Here is a 17,500-nt window from a genome sequence, read left to right on the forward strand (position 1 = left end):
AAATCTAATCTCCTTCCTATCCCGCCTGATCCCTGCAGGAGAGGTCCAAAGACTCCATTTTTCCTCAGTGTGGTCTTAGAGGAGGATCCTTGCCTTATTCTCTTCTCTTCATCCCGGAGTCTCGCATCCCTGAAGCAGGAATTGTGGATAATTCCCAATGGCTTTGCCCATTTTCCTTTGGTACCTCAGCCAAGGCCAGCGGGCCATGGTGCTGGCCAAAGCTGGTGGCCCTAGGACCTTCATTTCCTCCACCTCTGTCTCATTCTCTCCATCTCTATCTTTACAGAAGCCCTTAGAATAGTTTAGCCTGGTGCCACCACGGCCCAGCTAGGGGCTCTTGGCTGCCCTCTTTCCAGAGGTGAGCCTTATCTCAGTGTCCCCAAGATTGCCCGGGAGTTCTGGGTATCTCCTTACACGCACCCCCTGAAAAACCACCTGCCCTGTGTATGTCTTCCTCATGTGGACCCTCAGGGTGAAGTTTTGACCTTGAGAGGTACCTGGTTCCCTGGGACAGAGGGCTTTGATGTACCCGGTCTTCTGTAGACCAAACAACCTCAGAGGAGATTCGTATTCACCCTCCACTTCCGGGCCCATGTCCTGTTCTATAATGACAGCTGCTGGCTTGAGTCCCTTTGCAGAAAGCCTGTGTTCTGACCCTCGGCCCTGCCTCCTGCCTTTCTTTCCTCCGTGTGTGCTGAGTAGGTCTTCCCCGTGGGCAGTAGGGCCTCTGAACCTACATGAACTGGTGGTCTCCCTGCAGGAGAATGACTGTTATCCACACAGGGAGGGTAAATCTGGCGCTCGGTCAATCTGTCTGTCATGAATAGTGATTGGGAGCCTTGCCACTGGGCCAGAGGAGCAGAATGTCCTCCTGCGGTCCTGACCCAGAGTTCAATCCCTGTGTTACAACCTCCCTAACTCAGCCCAGGTCGCCTGGGTGCCTTGCATGGCGGACCGCCCATCATGCAAGCTTCATGCTGGGAAGAGCCCTGCATGCAGTTCCTGGGAGAAAGCTCACCCCCCCCCCCGCCCCGCTTCTGTCGTGCCCCCAGGACTGGCTGATCTCTCTCCGTGGCTCACCCCTTCCCCTACTTGTCCGGTCGGTGCTGAGACTCATCCTTTCTGGCTGACTTTCCTGGATCTCACCAGAGTGGGTGCTGGAGCTCTATGAGGTTCTCAGCTAGAAGAGAAGTCTCCTCTCTGGCGGAGAAGCCTTGCCGGCCTCCACCCTTCACACTGCATCAGCCTCAGGGCTGGTCTTGGCCACATCTAAGATTGGGGCGTCATCCTCAGTCCTCATTTCCTGGTGCAGGGCAGCCCATTTGGCCTTCATTGCCCAGCTAGGATCTATGCTGGGGCCTCTGGGATCTGCCAAGCACGTCCAAACACGTCATTGTCACCCCTTGTAAAGGAACAAGGGAGACACAAAGGCCCTCCCCAAGAGTCCAGCTCAGTAAGTCAGGCTCTCTCACCCTCCCCTAGCTAGTGGCAGGGCAGCCTCCTTCACCAGGGAGTCTCCCTTCCTAAAGGTCTTCCATCTCTCTTTTGTCCAGGACAGTGGATGGGAGGTGGGGTTGGGCACACAGGACAGCACTCACTTTTTCCTAGTTTCCATCAGTACGGAAACAGACATCCCTCCTTCTCCCCAGCCAAGGGCAGGGTCAAGGATTTGCTTCTTCACAGCCCACCCATGTGCTGTGGTTCCCAGAGATGACCAAGGTGGGCGGGGCTGTTATTTTGCAGATATCGACGAATGCCATCACCCTGGCACCTGCCCTGACGGGAGATGCGTCAACTCCCCCGGCTCCTACACTTGCCTGCCCTGCGAGGAGGGCTACACGGGCCAGAGTGGGAGCTGTGTAGGTGAGGGCTGCTTGCCAAGGCACTGAGGGGGCTGTTTGGCCTTCGGACCCCTGGATGAGCCCACAACAGGAAGGGGAAGGGGCTTGGAGGCTAGTGTCCTCCACGACCTGGCTGGGTTCCCAGATGACGCCGGGGACGAGATGGGTGTGCTGCAGTTCCTGGTGCTCTGCCCTCTGAGTCAGCCGGGGGTGGGGGTTGGGGGGGCGGCGGGTGGGGCCTGTCAGCTCCTTGGCCATATCCCTCCAAGAGCTACAGCCCACGGTCCCAGCGGCTTCTGTGGCTGGATCCTGCTAGGTAGAGTGAGGTACCAAGCGTCTTTGGAAGAGACTGACACCGGTGGTGTGTTTCCCAGGGAGGAGTGGTCTTCTGCTCTTCTGCACCTCAATGTCTCAGTGTCTAACAGCAATGCCTCACTGAACAGTGGGTGCTCTTCTACCTCCGGGGGGAGGGGTGCTGCATGTCATCTGTAGGAGGACTGCTCTTTCCCCTCAGCCCCTACAGGAAGAAGGGCCCAGGGTTCAGAATGCCAGGAGGGACTGAGTTGTGAATAGACGCTTTGAGGCTCTGGAGAGGGCAGACATTTCCCAGGCCCTTGAGACTGTCACTTAGCCACCCGGGCATAACTTGCCCTCTCTCTGCGTTGCCCACTCACCTATTAAACCTGGTGGGTGGGCTGGGAACATGAGATATGCCGGTCTGGTTGGCGGGTAGGAGACCAGAGAGGTTCAGACTCACTATAAGGTGAGTCAAAGGTCTTAGATACTTGACTTCAGGTGTCCTCAGATGGGCCAAACCAGTCCCAGGGCTGGGGGACCTGGCCCCCTTTTCTAGGAATTTGCAGGATGCTCTGTGTCGCTAGGTAGAGCTGAAGTGAGCTCAGGGGAGAAGGGTACCCTGTCTAAGTAGGTGGGCCCAGGAGCAGGAAGGACCTCCTGTCCTTCCCAGGGTGCCTATGGCCCCTCTGAATGCTGATTCCCTGGCCTCGTAATTGAGATGCTCTCAGCCTGATGATGGAGGCTGCGTGAGGGAGATGAGGCCAGCCTGCCATCCTGGACTTCTCTCCCGCAGATGTGAATGAGTGTCTGACCCCTGGGGTCTGCACCCATGGAACGTGCATCAACCTGGAGGGCTCCTTTAGATGCTCTTGTGAGCCGGGCTACAAGGTCACCTCAGACGAGAAGGGCTGCCAAGGTACAAAGAAGATCGGAAGCACGCTTTGTCCACAGCGAGTCAGCCTGCAGCTCCTTCCCTCTGGCCCGGCATCCCTGAGCATGCTGACCCAACATGTGGCTGCGAGACCTGTCCTTTCCCCCACCCTGCCCCACTCCCGCCCCACTGGTCTCTGGCTAGCCTGGCATGTCTGTCCTGCAGAGCCCCACACAGAGCTCAATGGCCTGTTTCAGATGTTGACGAGTGTGCCAGCCGGGCCTCGTGCCCCACGGGCCTCTGCCTCAACACGGAGGGCTCCTTCACCTGCTCGGCCTGCGAGAGTGGGTACTGGGTGAATGAGGACGGCACCGCCTGCGAAGGTAACCCGGGGGAGGGGGGTTGGCAGAGAGGGACCGAGACCACAGGCCCTCTTACCTCTCAAAGAACACTCCATTTGTCCCCCAGCTTGGGGCTGATGCTGAGGGTCTCCAGGCTAGGCTAGAGGACCCTGTGAGTGGACTTGGCCCCAGGGACAGCTTCTATTTCCTCCTCCGTGAGGACAGGAAGAAAAGGGAGTCACGGAGGCAAGAGGGAAGCTGACAGCAGAGCCGCCCCAGGAGCATCCTGGGGAGAGGGTACTGGGGTTGCCCTACAGAAGGCTCACAGCCAGGGCCTCCCCATCCCCAGGGACCCCCAGAAAGTCCTATAAGCTCAGAGAGGGAGCCAGAGGCGTGGGGTTGTTCCCGCCTCACCAGGTGGAGGGAGGCCTCCTAGGCCCCTGGGTGACTGGCTGGCCGTCTGCCCGAGACCTAGACGAGTGTGCCCTTCTGGGAGTCTGCCCCTTGGGAGTCTGTACCAACACTGCCAGCTCCTTCTCCTGCAGGGACTGACAGCGGGGCTACCGGCCCAGCGCCCTGGGCCACACCTGTGAAGTGAGAGGCCCGCCCCCCCCCCGCCGTGGGGGAGAAGAGTGCAGGCAGGGAGCAGGAGACGAACTCATCGCCCTTAGAGAAGGGCGCTCACCTCAGATGGTGGGCTAGCTGGGGACACCTATTCTTGCCCCTCCCCCAACAGTAGTCGGAAAGGAGACTGCAGATCTGGGTCTAGGGGACCACTGAGTCACTGGATCACAAGCTTCAGCGCGTGTCAGAATCGCTGGGGGAGTTTGTTCAACGGGCAGCTTCCCGGGGCCTTGTCCCAGACCTACTAAATCCACCTCTGTTGGGGGCCCTTGGGATCTGTCATCTAACAAGGTCCTCAAGGGTTCCTTGGAAGGGTGGGTGCTGGGACCATATTCTGAAAAACCTTGGCCTGTACCAGGCAATCTGTAGGCCAATTTAAATAATCTAGTTTGTTACCTTCTCAGGTTCTCTGTATCTGCTTCCTCAGCTTATTTCTCATTTGCCTTCCCATTGTTTCTCAGTGAAATCTCAGCCATCTCAGCCATGATGAGGGCAGTGGGGTTCGGCCACCCTAGGCCAGGGTTGCTGGGAGGGTCAAGTGTCCCCAAGGTGGGCACTGTGTGAGCTGCCAGAGGCGGGGGGAGCTGGGACAGAAGGAGGGAGCTGCAGTCATCCTGCTCCCCAAAGGCTCCCTCGCCAGCTTCTCCCAGCTGTGCTGCTTTACAAGGGAACGATGCCCCTATGGGTCCAGTCTCCTCGGGCAGGTGCCAGGTCCTCTGGAGACCTCCCCGTTGGCTCCTGCCCTTGGGAGGTGCTGCCATCGGCTGCCCTCCTCCCTGTGTGACCCTGCAGATGTGGATGAGTGTGAAGAACCCCAGAGCAGCTGCCTGGGAGGCGAGTGCAAGAACACGGCTGGCTCCTACCAGTGCCTCTGTCCCCCGGGCTTCCAGCTGGCCAATGGCACCGTGTGTGAGGGTGAGCGGCTCAGGTCTCCCCACCGGGGACGGGGGCAGAGTGCGCGGGGAGGCGGGAGCGTCCCCGGGAGACAGCACAGCCCATCTTCTCCCTGCAGACGTGGACGAGTGCGTGGGAGAGGAGTACTGCGCACCGCGCGGCGAGTGCCTCAACAGCCACGGGTCCTTTTTCTGTCTCTGCGCCCCCGGCTTTGCCAGCGCAGAGGGCGGCGCCAGCTGCCAGGGTGAGGAGCCAGCAGCAGGGGGCGCGAGAGGCTATCTAGAGTACTGAAATAAAATGCTCACGGTCCGCCCCCCACCCCCGCCACCCAGGATGGGAAGATAGGAGGCTGAGTGATGTGATGGGAGCCAGGTGTCAGGAGGGACTCAGTCTTCCTCCAGGGCCTCTCCATGGTGTCTATGGCAGGTGCCCTCATCCTCTCTCCCCTTGACACAGCCCCAGTTCCAGGGCTCGGCCTCCCAGTCGGGCCTCTGGCTTCCAGCTCTGAACTCTCCCTCAGACCTTCCAGCACTTTACTACTTGGAGCCACTCCCTGGCCCTCCTATGGGCTCCTCAGGGCCCAGAGGAAGCTGCACAGGGCCCTGGGCACCCATGGCTGGTCCTGCTGACAGACGTCTCTATTCTAGATGTGGACGAGTGTGCAGTCACTGACCGGTGTCTCGGGGGGCAATGTGTCAACACTGAGGGCTCCTTCAACTGTCTGTGCAAGACTGGCTTCCAGCCCTCCCCAGAGAGCGGGGAGTGTGTGGGTAAGGGTTCTGCGGGGGAGCGAACGGGGCTCCTCCCCACGTCTGTCCCCTCCACTCTGCCTCCTCCGCAGCTCCCTGGGACCTGGACCCCCAGCTTCCGGGAAGCAGAGGACTTTCCACAGATTAGTCATCCAATGCATTTATTGAGCCTCTGCTGACTCAGGGACTGTCTCAGGATGTACTTGTGCTAGCAGAGCGCACAATCTAGTTTTTAAAGCCAAACGGATGCAAGAGATATTGATTAAACACCACCTGGGTTCAATGTCTTTTGCTGGAACAAATAGACAGTTATGGACAATCTTGAAATTGACCAAGAGAGACAGATACGAAGACGACTGTCCACAATACACTTTGGGGAAGGTTTTCTATAAAGAGAAGTAGAAAGTGCTCTGCTGTAGAGAGCAGGGTGTGGGGGACAGGAGTGTCACAGAGGCTGAGCACTGAGCCAGCTCAGTGCTCTCCTAAATAGCAGAGTGCTCACCTCCTAGATGCTCAGCCCTGCGGGTCAGGGGAAATGATCCTGAGCTTGATGTTTGGGGGTTGACATGAGCACAGTAGTTTGGAACAGATCAAGGATCCCAGAGGTTGCGGGGCATGACCTTTTAATGCCAGAGAGGTGGCGCCAGAGTAGTGACCCGGCCGCTTCTGTCCCCTGTCATGACTCTGGGGACAGACACTGATGAGTGTGAGGACTTCGGCGACTCAGCGTGTGGGGCCTGGAGGTGTGAGAACAGCCCCGGTTCCTACCGCTGTGTCCCAGGCTGCCAGCCCGGCTTCCACTTGGCCCCGACTGGAGACTGTGCTGGTGAGTCGGGAGCGGGTGTCCAGGGTGAGAAGCCTGAGGACACCTATTTTTCAGGTATCCAGCTAGAAACTATTTTTCTGTTTGAAGTTTGTGTATTTTCCATACAGCAGTGCTTACAGAAAAATTGAAGAGGAATGTCAGTGTTAGAGTTTTCCTTTCCTGTATTCAGAAGTTAGCTTTCAGAAATCTTGGTGTTCGTAGACCAAATAAATAAGAATTCCCCGCGAATAGAGAGCACACCCTACACTGTAGCCTCCACTGTCCCGCAGACATAGACGAGTGTGCCAACGACACCACGTGTGGGAGCCACGGCTTCTGCGACAACACCGACGGCTCCTTCCGCTGCCTCTGTGACCAGGGCTTCGAGACCTCGCCCTCTGGCTGGGACTGCGTCGGTGAGAAGCCTGTGGGCTAGCCAGCTCTGAGCCAGGGAAGGGAAGGCCCTTGGGCCCTTGATCCCATCTCCACAGATCTTGGCTGCCCTGCGTAGAGGGGCCCTAGGGCCCTCCTCCTGAAATGTTCAGGGTCTAACACGGCTCCATAAGGGGTCCTCATAGAGTGGCAAGGGAGGGAGATTGCAGCTCCACCCTACAGGGGCACCTTGGCCAGGTTGGTCAAGGAAGCGAGGCCACCTTCCACCAGCAGGGGAAGCAAGCACACTAGTGAAGTCACCACCCTTCCCCAGAGACCCTAAGGACTCGAGAGGTGCATTTGGGGACCGTGCAGAGGAAGGGTCCCTTCCTCTTTGTCCACTTACGGACTCTTTCCTGCCACCCTTCTCCTTCTTCTTCCTCTTCCTTCCCATGCCCTGTGCTCATGTGTTCCTCCTTCCTGCTGACTCACACCCACTTCCACGCTTGCCCCAAGGCCTAGCCTGTTCCTCTGGGGGGGGATGAGACAAGGACCTGCCCGCTGGGCTTGGGGCAGGGGCAGGGGTGCCTGGGCTGCCTCTCCTCCGCCCACGAGCCTGTCCTCCTGCCTGGCAGACGTGAATGAGTGCGAGCTCATGCTGGCGGTGTGCGGGGCGGCACTCTGCGAGAACGTGGAGGGCTCCTTCCTGTGTCTCTGCGCCAGCGACCTGGAGGAGTACGATGCTCAGGAGGGGCGCTGCCGACCGCGGGTGGCTGGAGGTGAGCCCCGGACCCCACCCCGTCGTCGTGCACCACCACTCCATGGCTTGCAAAGCACTTCCACTGCTCCAGCTCTTGAGAGGGATGGGGGCCGGGCTGGGCTTCCGCTCAGGGATGGAGTGCCGAGCGGCGAGGAGCCTGAGAGCGTGGTGCCGAGTCTGCTCCAGGCCAGGGAACTTCCAGGAGGCTGCAGGGTTGTGACGACCCTACAGGAGGCTCAAGAAGCTATAATGCCAACTTAGGGGGGCCCCGGGGATCTCAGACTGAGCCTTGGAGGGACCCTCAATCCAACCCCGGGGAGCTCGTGGCCGAGCGAGACTCTGAAGCTGAGCTAAGCTCGACTCTCCCCGTCCCACTCCACCGAGAGCTGCTGCTGGGTTCAGCCTCTGAGCCCTGGCTGGACTGGGACTCAGCTGGACTTCTCTGACTTGGGGGAAAGCAAGCAGGACTTAGGACAAGGAAGGGTGGGAGGGGCAGGGGTACAGTGTGAAGCAGAGGAATGGGCAGAGAGGGCTGCCCATACGGTATGCCAGGGACTGGGGGCGCCCCACTGCAGTGGAGGGAGGCAGGATGGTACCCTGGAAGGAGCGGGGGTTTGGCACCAGAGGAACGGGGGTCAACTCTCTGCTAAGCCACTAGGCGGCTTTGGCAAGTCACCTAGCTTCTCGAAGCCGCTCGGCTGCCTCTTCTATGTCAGAGGGCTGAGGGTTGGCTCTCCGTAAGGGTGTGAAGAGCATCAGGCGAGACAACGGAAGCATTTCGCACACTGTAAAGCGCTATATAAATGGTTAACTTTGAAAATAAATTCAAAGGCTAGGGTGCCCCAGGGGGCCTTGAACAGACAATAATAAGGGGCTTCTATCGCATATAGGTCAGAAGATCCCTGAGGCCCCGCCAGGGGAACACCCCCCAGGCCCCATCCGCATGGGATGCTACTCTGGGCAAAAGGGCCAGTCGCCCTGCTCCAGCCTTCTGGGCCGGAACACCACGCAGGCCGAGTGCTGCTGCACCCAGGGCACCGGCTGGGGAGATGCCTGTGATCTGTGCCCAGCCGAGGACTCAAGTAAGGCCCCCAGGGGTCCCAAATCCTCTCAGGGTCAGCTCTGCAGGGTGACACTGAAAGAAGGGGGGAGAGGATGGGGGTGTGGCAAAACCCTTCTCCCTCTGAGCTTGGATGCCTCCCTGCACAGTCGAATTCAGCGAGATCTGCCCTAGTGGGAAAGGCTACATCCCTGTGGAAGGAGCCTGGATGTTTGGACAGACCACGTACACAGGTAACCTCCCTATAGACCCTCCTTCCCAAACGCCACTCACCCGACTAGGCCCGGCCTGGTCCTCCAGGAGGCCCCCAGGGAAGCTCTGCATGCAGGCCCTGCCTCTCAGGGTGCTTCCAACGTTCCTGTCCCAGGGCTGCAGATTTTTAGCTGGAAGTTCTGACCTGAGCTCCTCCTGGAGGGTCTATACAACCCCACTTTGGTTTCTCTGCTCACTCGAGGCTGAACCCTCCAAGGAACAAACTATGATGCCTTGACTAACCCAGTCACAGGACACAGGGACACAGGCCGGAGGCAGCTGCTGGTCTCCCTGGCCCCACTTACGAAGCCCGAAACTTTGGGGAAACTCACACTCAGAAAGGGTGGTTCAGGTATGGGCTCACACCTGCAACTGGAAAAGGAAATAACAGAAACGGAAGTAGTTCCCCCTGAATGCTTGCTATGTGCCAAGCACCGTTTTAAGCACCTTACGTGTATTAACCTTTTAATCGTCATAATAACTCTAAGAGGTTAAGTAGCGGTATCCGTATTTTCTAGGTAGGAAACTGAGGCAAGGAGAACTTAAGCAATTTGCCCGAAGTCACCCAACTAGCAAGTGGCAAGGCCGGGATTCGACCCCAGCCAGTCTGGCTTTGGAACCCCTAGTCCTAAGAGCTGCCCCATCCTGCTTCTCGCCTTCCCTTCGCCTCAGCTCTGCCCTCCCACAGATGCCGACGAGTGTGTGATGTTTGGGCCCGGTCTCTGCCAGAACGGCCGGTGCCTCAACACGGTGCCTGGCTACATCTGCCTGTGCGATCCTGGCTACCACTACGATGCGGCCCGCAGGAAGTGTGAGGGTGAGACGCCTGCCGCCCCTCCCCACCCTGGGGCCCAGAGCTGAGTGCTCACCCACCCCTGGCAGCCAGCCCAATTCTTGCTGGGAGTTCCCCTGCCCAGGGAAGACACCCGCTATAGCGGGCAGGTCTGAGGTGAGGGAACCTACCGGAAAGGCATCCCTGGGAAGGGGGTGAGGAGGGGACACAGTTACAAGAAAATCCCCTTCCCTGAAGGTGGCCTGTTGGGCAGGCCGCGTTGGCACTGCCCCGGACCTTCCTCCCATCTCCCTGCCTCCCAGATCACGACGAGTGCCAGGACCTGGCCTGTGAGAATGGCGGGTGTATGAACACGGAAGGCTCTTTCCACTGCTTCTGCAGCCCACCCCTCACCCTGGACCTCAGCCAGCAGCGCTGCGTGAACAGCACCAGCGGTGCGGGTCAGTGGGGAGACCATGGGGTGGTGGGGCAGCAGGGAGAGCGGATCTGGGCTGGGGGGGCTCACATGACTCCATGCCCTGTGCCACCAGAGGACCTGCCTGACCATGACATCCACACGGACATCTGCTGGAAGAAAGTCACCAATTACGTGTGCAGCCATCCCCTGCACGGGCGCCACACCACCTACACCGAGTGCTGCTGCCAGGACGGTGAGGCCTGGAGCCAGCAGTGTGCTCTGTGCCCCCCCAGGAGCTCTGGTGAGAAGGGCGGCCTGTGCCTGAAGGAGGGAAGGGGGGACACCTGCAGAGCTGGGCTGGGCCCCAGGGTAGGGATGTCCTCACCTTGGAAGGGTGGATTTAGAACGGAGTAGGGCAAGTCAAGGTCCTGTCTTCCATCCCTGCTGTTTGAGGACGGAGCGGGGGAGAGAGGACGGCAGTTCCAGCATGCTCCTTCTCTCCGTGGGGTGGTGAGCGTGAGCTGGGGAAACAGCACTCCAGGCTTCAGCTACCAGGAGCCAGGCCCAGCTTCCTCTCTCCCTCCTCCCTGACAGAGGTCTACGCTCAGCTGTGCAACGTAGCCCGCATTGAAGCGGAGCGGGAGGCCGGGGTCCACTTCCGGCCCGGCTATGAGTATGGCCCTGGGCCCGAGGACCTGCACTACAGCCTCTATGGCCCAGACGGGGTCCCCTTCTACAACTACCTGGGCCCCGAGGACACCATCCCTGAGCCACTCTTCCCCAACATGGCCAGCCGCCCAGGGGATCGCACGCCGGTCCTTGAGCCTCCCCTGCAGCCCTCAGAACTCCAGCCCCACTACGTGGCCAGCCACCCAGGTCTGTGTTGCTGCAAAAATGGGGAAGAGGTGGGGGCTCTGAGGCTGTTTCACTTCCATCAGCTCGCCACTGTCAACAGGGTGAGGACGGGGAGGGAAAAGACCACCAGGCCCTCTCATGGGTCACTCAAGGGAAAACTCCGAACGCCTGGGTCACACACTATCACCTCCCTCTGATGGACTAGCACAGGGGACACAGAGAGGTACAGGGCATCATCCCAACCTCAAAAGCTGCCTGTGGGAGTTGAAGAGGGGGACAGCAGCACACTCCCACCGCGCCACTTACAGTATGCAGGATACCCTGCTCTGCAGGTTCACACTTGTGACCTGAAATGGGAATCAAGGATTTCTAATCACTTTAAAGGTCCACAGTGGTGACCCAGTTTGTAAGTGGCAATGACCCCAGCACTCAGGACTTGGATTCTAATGAGGAAGTTGGGCCTGGCATCTGTGCAGTGGACACGATACCTGCCACAGGGACAGCCACTGCATCAGACTGATCAAAACTGCACTGAGATTAGGGACAGGGTCTTTTCCAGGGGACGGGGGTTGCTTAGAGAAAGAAGAGGGTTAGGCAGATCTTGGAGGAGTTTTGCTTTGTGGTGAGTGAGGGTAATTCCCTTTTGCTACCAATCATGTCCGCCCCAAAAAAACTTAAGTAAAGATTTTAACAAAATACCCTGCTGCCAACCACAACAAAATCAAAACTGTACAGGGACACCCAAGCGCTCAGGAACCCTGGCGTTGTGAAAGCACTGAGTCCCAACCTCCCCAGAGCCCTCATTTAAAGTAAGCGTGCCTCCCCATCTAAAATGACACGTACTTACTTTTAAGAGTATTGCTTTTTGGTCTCAGCATCTTTCTGTGAGTGTTATGATCCTTCCCACCCCGACCCCAGGAGTTCATTAGGGGAAACCCTCTGAGCAGAGGGCGAGGGCCCCAGAGTGGAGTACAAGGCCTTAGACCCCTTCTCTCTCTGACTCCCTCCTACCAGAGCACCAGGCCGGCTTTGAAGGGCTTCAGGCGGAGGAGTGCGGCATCCTGAACGGCTGTGAGAACGGCCGCTGCGTGCGCGTGCAGGAGGGCTACACCTGTGACTGCTTTGAGGGCTTCCAGCTGGACACGGCCAACATGGCCTGTGTGGGTAGGTTTGGAATCAGAGTGGCAATGCCCAGGGAGCCGGACGGCCCTGCTGGCTCCATGTGGAAAAGTCAGACTGGCCCACTGCTCTCACTGAGGGTACAGGACTGAGCCTAGCTGGGAGATCCACTGCTGCCCCCCAGCGGGCCTGCCGGGCTCCAGGCCGAGGGGTGAGAGCTCCAAAGGTCTATGCTGTGTTTAGAAAGCCCTTTGCATGGAGGTTCCCGCATAGAAGAAAGGCAGGGACAAGACAGCATGGTCACAGTATGGGCTCACTATCACCGGCTTTGTGTCAGTGAGTTGCTTCCTTTTGGGCAGTGGCTTTATCCTCCGGCCGCCACATCTAGGATTCCACTGCAGGGCAGGGGTCAGGGCTTAGTGGCCAGAGGGGCAGAGGCAGCAGGCCGGAGGCATGTGGGCTCCCGACAGCTCTCTCTCCCCTCTCCTCCTCTTAGATGTGAATGAATGTGATGACTTGAACGGGCCTGCAGCACTCTGTGTCCACGGTCACTGCGAGAACACGGAGGGCTCCTACCGCTGCCGCTGCCCCCCAGGTCATGTTGCCGAGGCAGGCCCCCCACGCTGCACCGCCAAGGAGTAGCAGCGAGGGGTCAGTGCAGGCAGTTACCTGGAAATGGGCCCTGGCCACAGGCGGGGCCTTGAGGAAGCTTTCCTGGTTGGGGAGACGACGTGAAGACACCGGGCAGGAGGCCCTGCAGCCAGCCTCACCTGCTTTTCATCTCCCCCAGCTTCGGCTCTGGCTGTGAGCTTCTGTCACCACCTCCACACCGCCATGCCCTTGCTTGGCTCAAACACCACCAAATGCTTTAATGCTTCAACCACTGGCCGTGAGGCCCAGTCTGCCATCTGTCCTGGCCTTGCTATGGGATGCTTACCAAAGGATGGCCCTGAACCAGCCCCTCAAGCTGTGCAAACATGCAAGGTCCTTCGGCCTCACACTGCACACACCCTTTTCCAGCCATGATCCACGTATCATCCTGATGATTCCACACCTGGATCAGAGGCTATATCTGCCCTGGGATGGTCCTTCAGAATCTATCAAGCAAAAAAGGATTGGGGGGAGTTTGGGGAGTGACTCCAATGCCTCCTCCCAAGAACCATCACCACCACTCAGCAAATCTGGTCTGGGCCAGCTGTGCCACATCTCCACCTTGTTGCCAGTTCTGTGGCCCTGGGGAGGGGCAGAAGATCCCCTCATCTCAGAGAAGCAAGACTGATACTATACTGCTAGTAAGAGACACAGATGAAGGGAAGCAAGGAGCCTAAGCAGCAAAAAGGCAACGCAAAAAAATATGGGGAGTTGATTTTTTAAAAGGGGGGGGGAGCCAGGGCTTTATACAAGTCTAAAGAAAATATTCAGTAGCTTCAGGTAGATAAACATTCAGATTCTACCCAGCAATAGCTCTTGTACACCACAGCAAGGGCTGCCACAAAGCGGGGTGCCCGCCTCTGAAGACCTCTGTTAAATACATACTGCTTCCTACGGGAAACAAATCTCTCCTGGGCTCTCCTTTTGTGGACACCAGTTTGATGTGCTAAAAATAAAGAGGTCTATTTTCTAGCTTATGAAATACAGTGTAATCTTGTTTAGGGGAAGCGAGATTTCCTATGTTGTTTCTTCTCTCTACTCAGAGGCCTCTGTCCTCTTCCCCTTCATAAAACGGCTGGCTGGCATCCCACTGAGTTTACAAGTAGAGACTCACTCCAACCTTGGCTAGCTGGGAGTTTAAAACCACGGTGGAATAAAAAAAATGTACATCTGGGCTCTTCTGTTTTTGTTTTTATTTCATATTAAACCAAATTTATAAACCAAATTTCTTGGCTGAGTCTAAATATTAGAGATGAGGCTGTGCTAGCCCCTCGCCAGCTCTGCCGATAGCCTATGATTGGGTTCCAGTATCCAACAGGAAAAGGTTCTTTCCTCTTCTAAGACAAAGAAAGCTCTGACTTTGCATTTCTCTGATGAATGGCAATGTAAATGAACAAGGCTGTGTGCCTGAAGACATGGAGATGAATGCTCTTTTCTTAATTTAATCTGTCCTGTCCTACCTGCTGCTCTGTCAGCCATCACAAATTAACTTATTGAATGCTTGCTATGTGCCAGGCCGGTGTTGAATGCTGTACACAAATTTCATTTAATCATCCAACAATCCTACTTACTATTTTTATTCCCAATTTACAGATGAGGAACTTGGACTTACAAAGCTTAAATAATTTGTTCTAGGCCACTATACTAGTTGAGATGTTCTCAGCAGACAAAAATATATAGCTCTTAAACATATGAAAATATTCTGACCTTCCTTCATAATAAAAAGAAACACAAGTTAAAACGACACTGAGACACTTTTTTAAACTGTCAGATTGGCAAAGATTTAAATTTGATAAAACTCCTATTTGGCAAGCACCTGGGGAAAGAGGCACTCGCGTACATAGCTGACAGTATATATTGACACAACTTCTGAAGAGGATAACATGGCAGTGTCTTTCAAAATTGTAAAAGCACTTACTCTTTAAATCAGTAATTCCACTTCTTGGAATTTAACCTTCAGATATATTCTTACCAAATGTAAAATGACATATGTAAGAGGTTATTTATTATAGCATTATTTGTAATAGCAAAAGGTTAGAAGCAATTAATTGCTATGGAGCCCTAATAAGAAAAAAAAAAAAGTGGCTCTAAATGCCTGGGTAAGATTTCCAAAATAGATTAAGGGGAAAAGGAAGGTTATACAACAAAGTGAAGCGTACGCTGCTATTGCTATTTGTCTAAAACAGAGGGGGAAAAGAATTGGATATCTGCTGACCTCATCCTTGCCCCTCCACCTCACACGCCATATTTCAGAGAACTCACCATTCCTCAATATGCCCTTCGAGTGCTGCACTTTCTTAAATGCTGTTCCCACCGCTCCTCCTCCCACCCCTCCCCTTCCTGCTCGCCCTTCCCAAGACATTTCACGCATATACACATACTTCCTTGTATTAGAAACACAAATGGCATACCGTGCAGGATGTTCTGCACTTTTTTTACTTAATACATACTTGCACATAAAGGGCTGTCTCATTCTATTTTATAACTGTATACTTCTCCAATGAACGGATAAATCATAATTTATTTAATCAATCCCCCATTAATGGGTATGTCCATTGTTTCCTATCTTTTGCTATTAAAAATAATGCTGTAATGAACATTCTTGTGCATATGTTATTTCACATTATATCTACGGAATTGTACCTGTGGGCTCAATTCTTAGAAACAAGGGTAGTTGATGGGGAGGTCAACAGGGTGCATGGGCACAGGACTGGGAGACTTTTCACTGTATTCCCTTTTGTGTCGTTTTGAATTTTGTACCATATGTCTTACCTATTGAAAAATAAAATATTTTTAAATACAGCTGCTGGATACAGACTGCTTAAATGCTCCCTCTCTTTATATACTTATCTGACTATATTTTACAATCAAAGCCAGATGATAATTATTTCAAAACTTCTTAAAGCAAACTTCCTTTAAACAGCCCTGTGGCATTTCTGTGGAGAAATGGTAAACAAGGATTTTTAAAGAGCAATCATAAACATCAGTGCAAGATATCTAGAAAAGTAGAGGAGTTTCCTGCATTTGAGACAAACGTGCAAGGCCATGATAATGTCGCGAGGGACAGTGTTAGGCTCTGCCCACTGCAGGGTGTCAGTTCAGGGCCAGAGTTCACGGGAGGGCAACCCCATGACAGTCAGTGCTGCCCACTTCTCTGTATAGGATGCTCCTGCCAAATGTTGACCCTCCACTCACGCTTTATGACAAAAGACCAAAAGAATGGGGCGCAGTTCTCAGAAGAAAAGTTAGAGAAAGAAGAGTATCTTCTTGGACACCTACCTTAGTAGTCCTTCCTAATCTCTTACTTCTGAATCCCTTGTAACTGGTCAACATTCCCAAAGAAACTACAGGTGGGTGGGACACCTACAGTTTATATACCACTGGTCACTATCAATCATGTAACTGAAGAGTATGATTCCGCAACAAGGAAAGATCTGGATGTCGACCAAGAAGCCCCCTCTTTTGAGCCAACAACATAAAGATTCACACATAAAGCAGAGGGAGGGCTCCTGTGCCTTCAGTTCTTACACAATTATGTTTGGCTACGGCAATGGTGGGGCATGTTGCCCCAGGCAGTCACTAGCTTATGAAGTTAAATAAAACCAATTCTGCAATAAATAGCGTCTTGATAACCTCCCCTCAAAGTAATAGGGAGGCAAAAAAATCTTTCAGCTGATACTGGAAAAGTATAACATTTTCCTAAATGAACTGCACAGTGAGCAAAATTTGTGACACTGTCTGCTGGCTTTTACGGCCTGCCAGGAAGAGGGCATCTGGTCAGAAGAGCCTGCAGAAGATCCTAAACCTATTTTACCATCACTTACTATTATTCCAAGCCAACTGTCCTGTCCCCTTGATGCTATCAACTCCCTCGGCCCTGTGTTCTTAAAATTTCTACATAGCCCTCCTCCAATGGGGACCTCTTGTCACCACCTCAGGTTTCCCTATGAAGCTTTTCCAGTGCAATAAGGTGATTCCTCCCTAACCCACCCTTTGTAAAGACAAAATTCCAATTCTTCCATTAATATGAGGTATTTATACATGGTCAATCAAAGAGACCCTGTTCCTGCCTAATTGACCACTGGAATTTAATTGTTTATTGAACAACTAAAGCTATTTATTATGCCTGTGCTAAGATCACCATATAAATAAATAACCCACAAAAATATCATGGAAGAAGAGGTTTAACACCTAAAATGTAACAAAATCTCTTTCTAATGAGGACGAAAGGACTTAGTCTGAGCTGAAAATCTTATTAGGCCCAGGTATTGGCAGCAACTTTCAATGGCTTAGTAAAGTTACACACAGACACTTCCATAGTATGCTGTTTTCTGCCCCCTTCCCTGGATATCTGCTAAAAAAAAAACTGCTCAGCTTTCTGAGTGTCCCTTTCTTTCATCTTTGTACACACTGCACACACAATAGGTTTGTTTTCTCTAAGTCCTAGGTTTTCTCATATTGAAAATGTAAGTATGAAGTTTCTGTCTCAGATATTTTGTCTCTAAATTCTGTATTTCTATTTTTCTAATGGTAAATTCTTTACTGAATGACCTTAATTCCAATCCAGTCTAGAAAAATTTCAATCCAGTCCAGAAATGCAAGATTTGCCGACATGAACTTTTAGGCTCTCGAGGAAAAGATGGGTTTAACCAATAATCCTTACAGAATCAACTTGGTTATGGTTTCCCCAGCATTAGCATTCATTAATCATTTGTCATGGTGGTGGTGTTTTTATCTTTTTTAGTTGTCTGCCCACCATGCAGTTCTGGCTGCCCCAGCTCCGTCACACACATACCACGATTATTTCTAGCTCTTTAGC

General features: G+C 54.2%; 1 protein-coding gene across 3 annotated transcripts in view; it reads left to right on the forward strand.

The window, feature by feature from the left end:
- The window catches only part of LTBP2 (latent transforming growth factor beta binding protein 2), a 98,309-nt gene extending 82,826 nt beyond the window's left edge, over positions 1-15,483 (forward strand). The window contains exons 19-35 of one of the 3 annotated variants that reach the window (XM_067028087.1): positions 1,744-1,863; positions 2,932-3,054; positions 3,267-3,392; positions 4,767-4,889; positions 4,987-5,112; positions 5,516-5,638; positions 6,713-6,838; positions 7,430-7,573; positions 8,445-8,636; positions 8,764-8,847; positions 9,555-9,683; positions 9,962-10,099; positions 10,190-10,357; positions 10,651-10,932; positions 11,926-12,075; positions 12,527-12,681; positions 13,051-15,483. In XM_067028087.1, the coding sequence (XP_066884188.1) occupies positions 1,744-1,863; positions 2,932-3,054; positions 3,267-3,392; positions 4,767-4,889; positions 4,987-5,112; positions 5,516-5,638; positions 6,713-6,838; positions 7,430-7,573; positions 8,445-8,636; positions 8,764-8,847; positions 9,555-9,683; positions 9,962-10,099; positions 10,190-10,357; positions 10,651-10,932; positions 11,926-12,075; positions 12,527-12,672 (2,300 nt within the window). In that variant the 3' untranslated portion in view covers positions 12,673-12,681; positions 13,051-15,483. Of the gene's footprint in view, positions 1-1,743; positions 1,864-2,931; positions 3,055-3,266; positions 3,393-4,766; positions 4,890-4,986; positions 5,113-5,515; positions 5,639-6,712; positions 6,839-7,429; positions 7,574-8,444; positions 8,637-8,763; positions 8,848-9,554; positions 9,684-9,961; positions 10,100-10,189; positions 10,358-10,650; positions 10,933-11,925; positions 12,076-12,526 lie in introns of all 3 variants that reach the window. The other 2 variants (XM_059055759.2, XM_067028088.1) reach the window with 2 other exon arrangements.
- The last annotated feature ends 2,017 nt before the right edge of the window (positions 15,484-17,500 follow it).

Source organism: Kogia breviceps, chromosome 3, assembly GCF_026419965.1.
Source record: "Kogia breviceps isolate mKogBre1 chromosome 3, mKogBre1 haplotype 1, whole genome shotgun sequence".
Taxonomy (NCBI): domain Eukaryota; kingdom Metazoa; phylum Chordata; class Mammalia; order Artiodactyla; family Physeteridae; genus Kogia; species Kogia breviceps.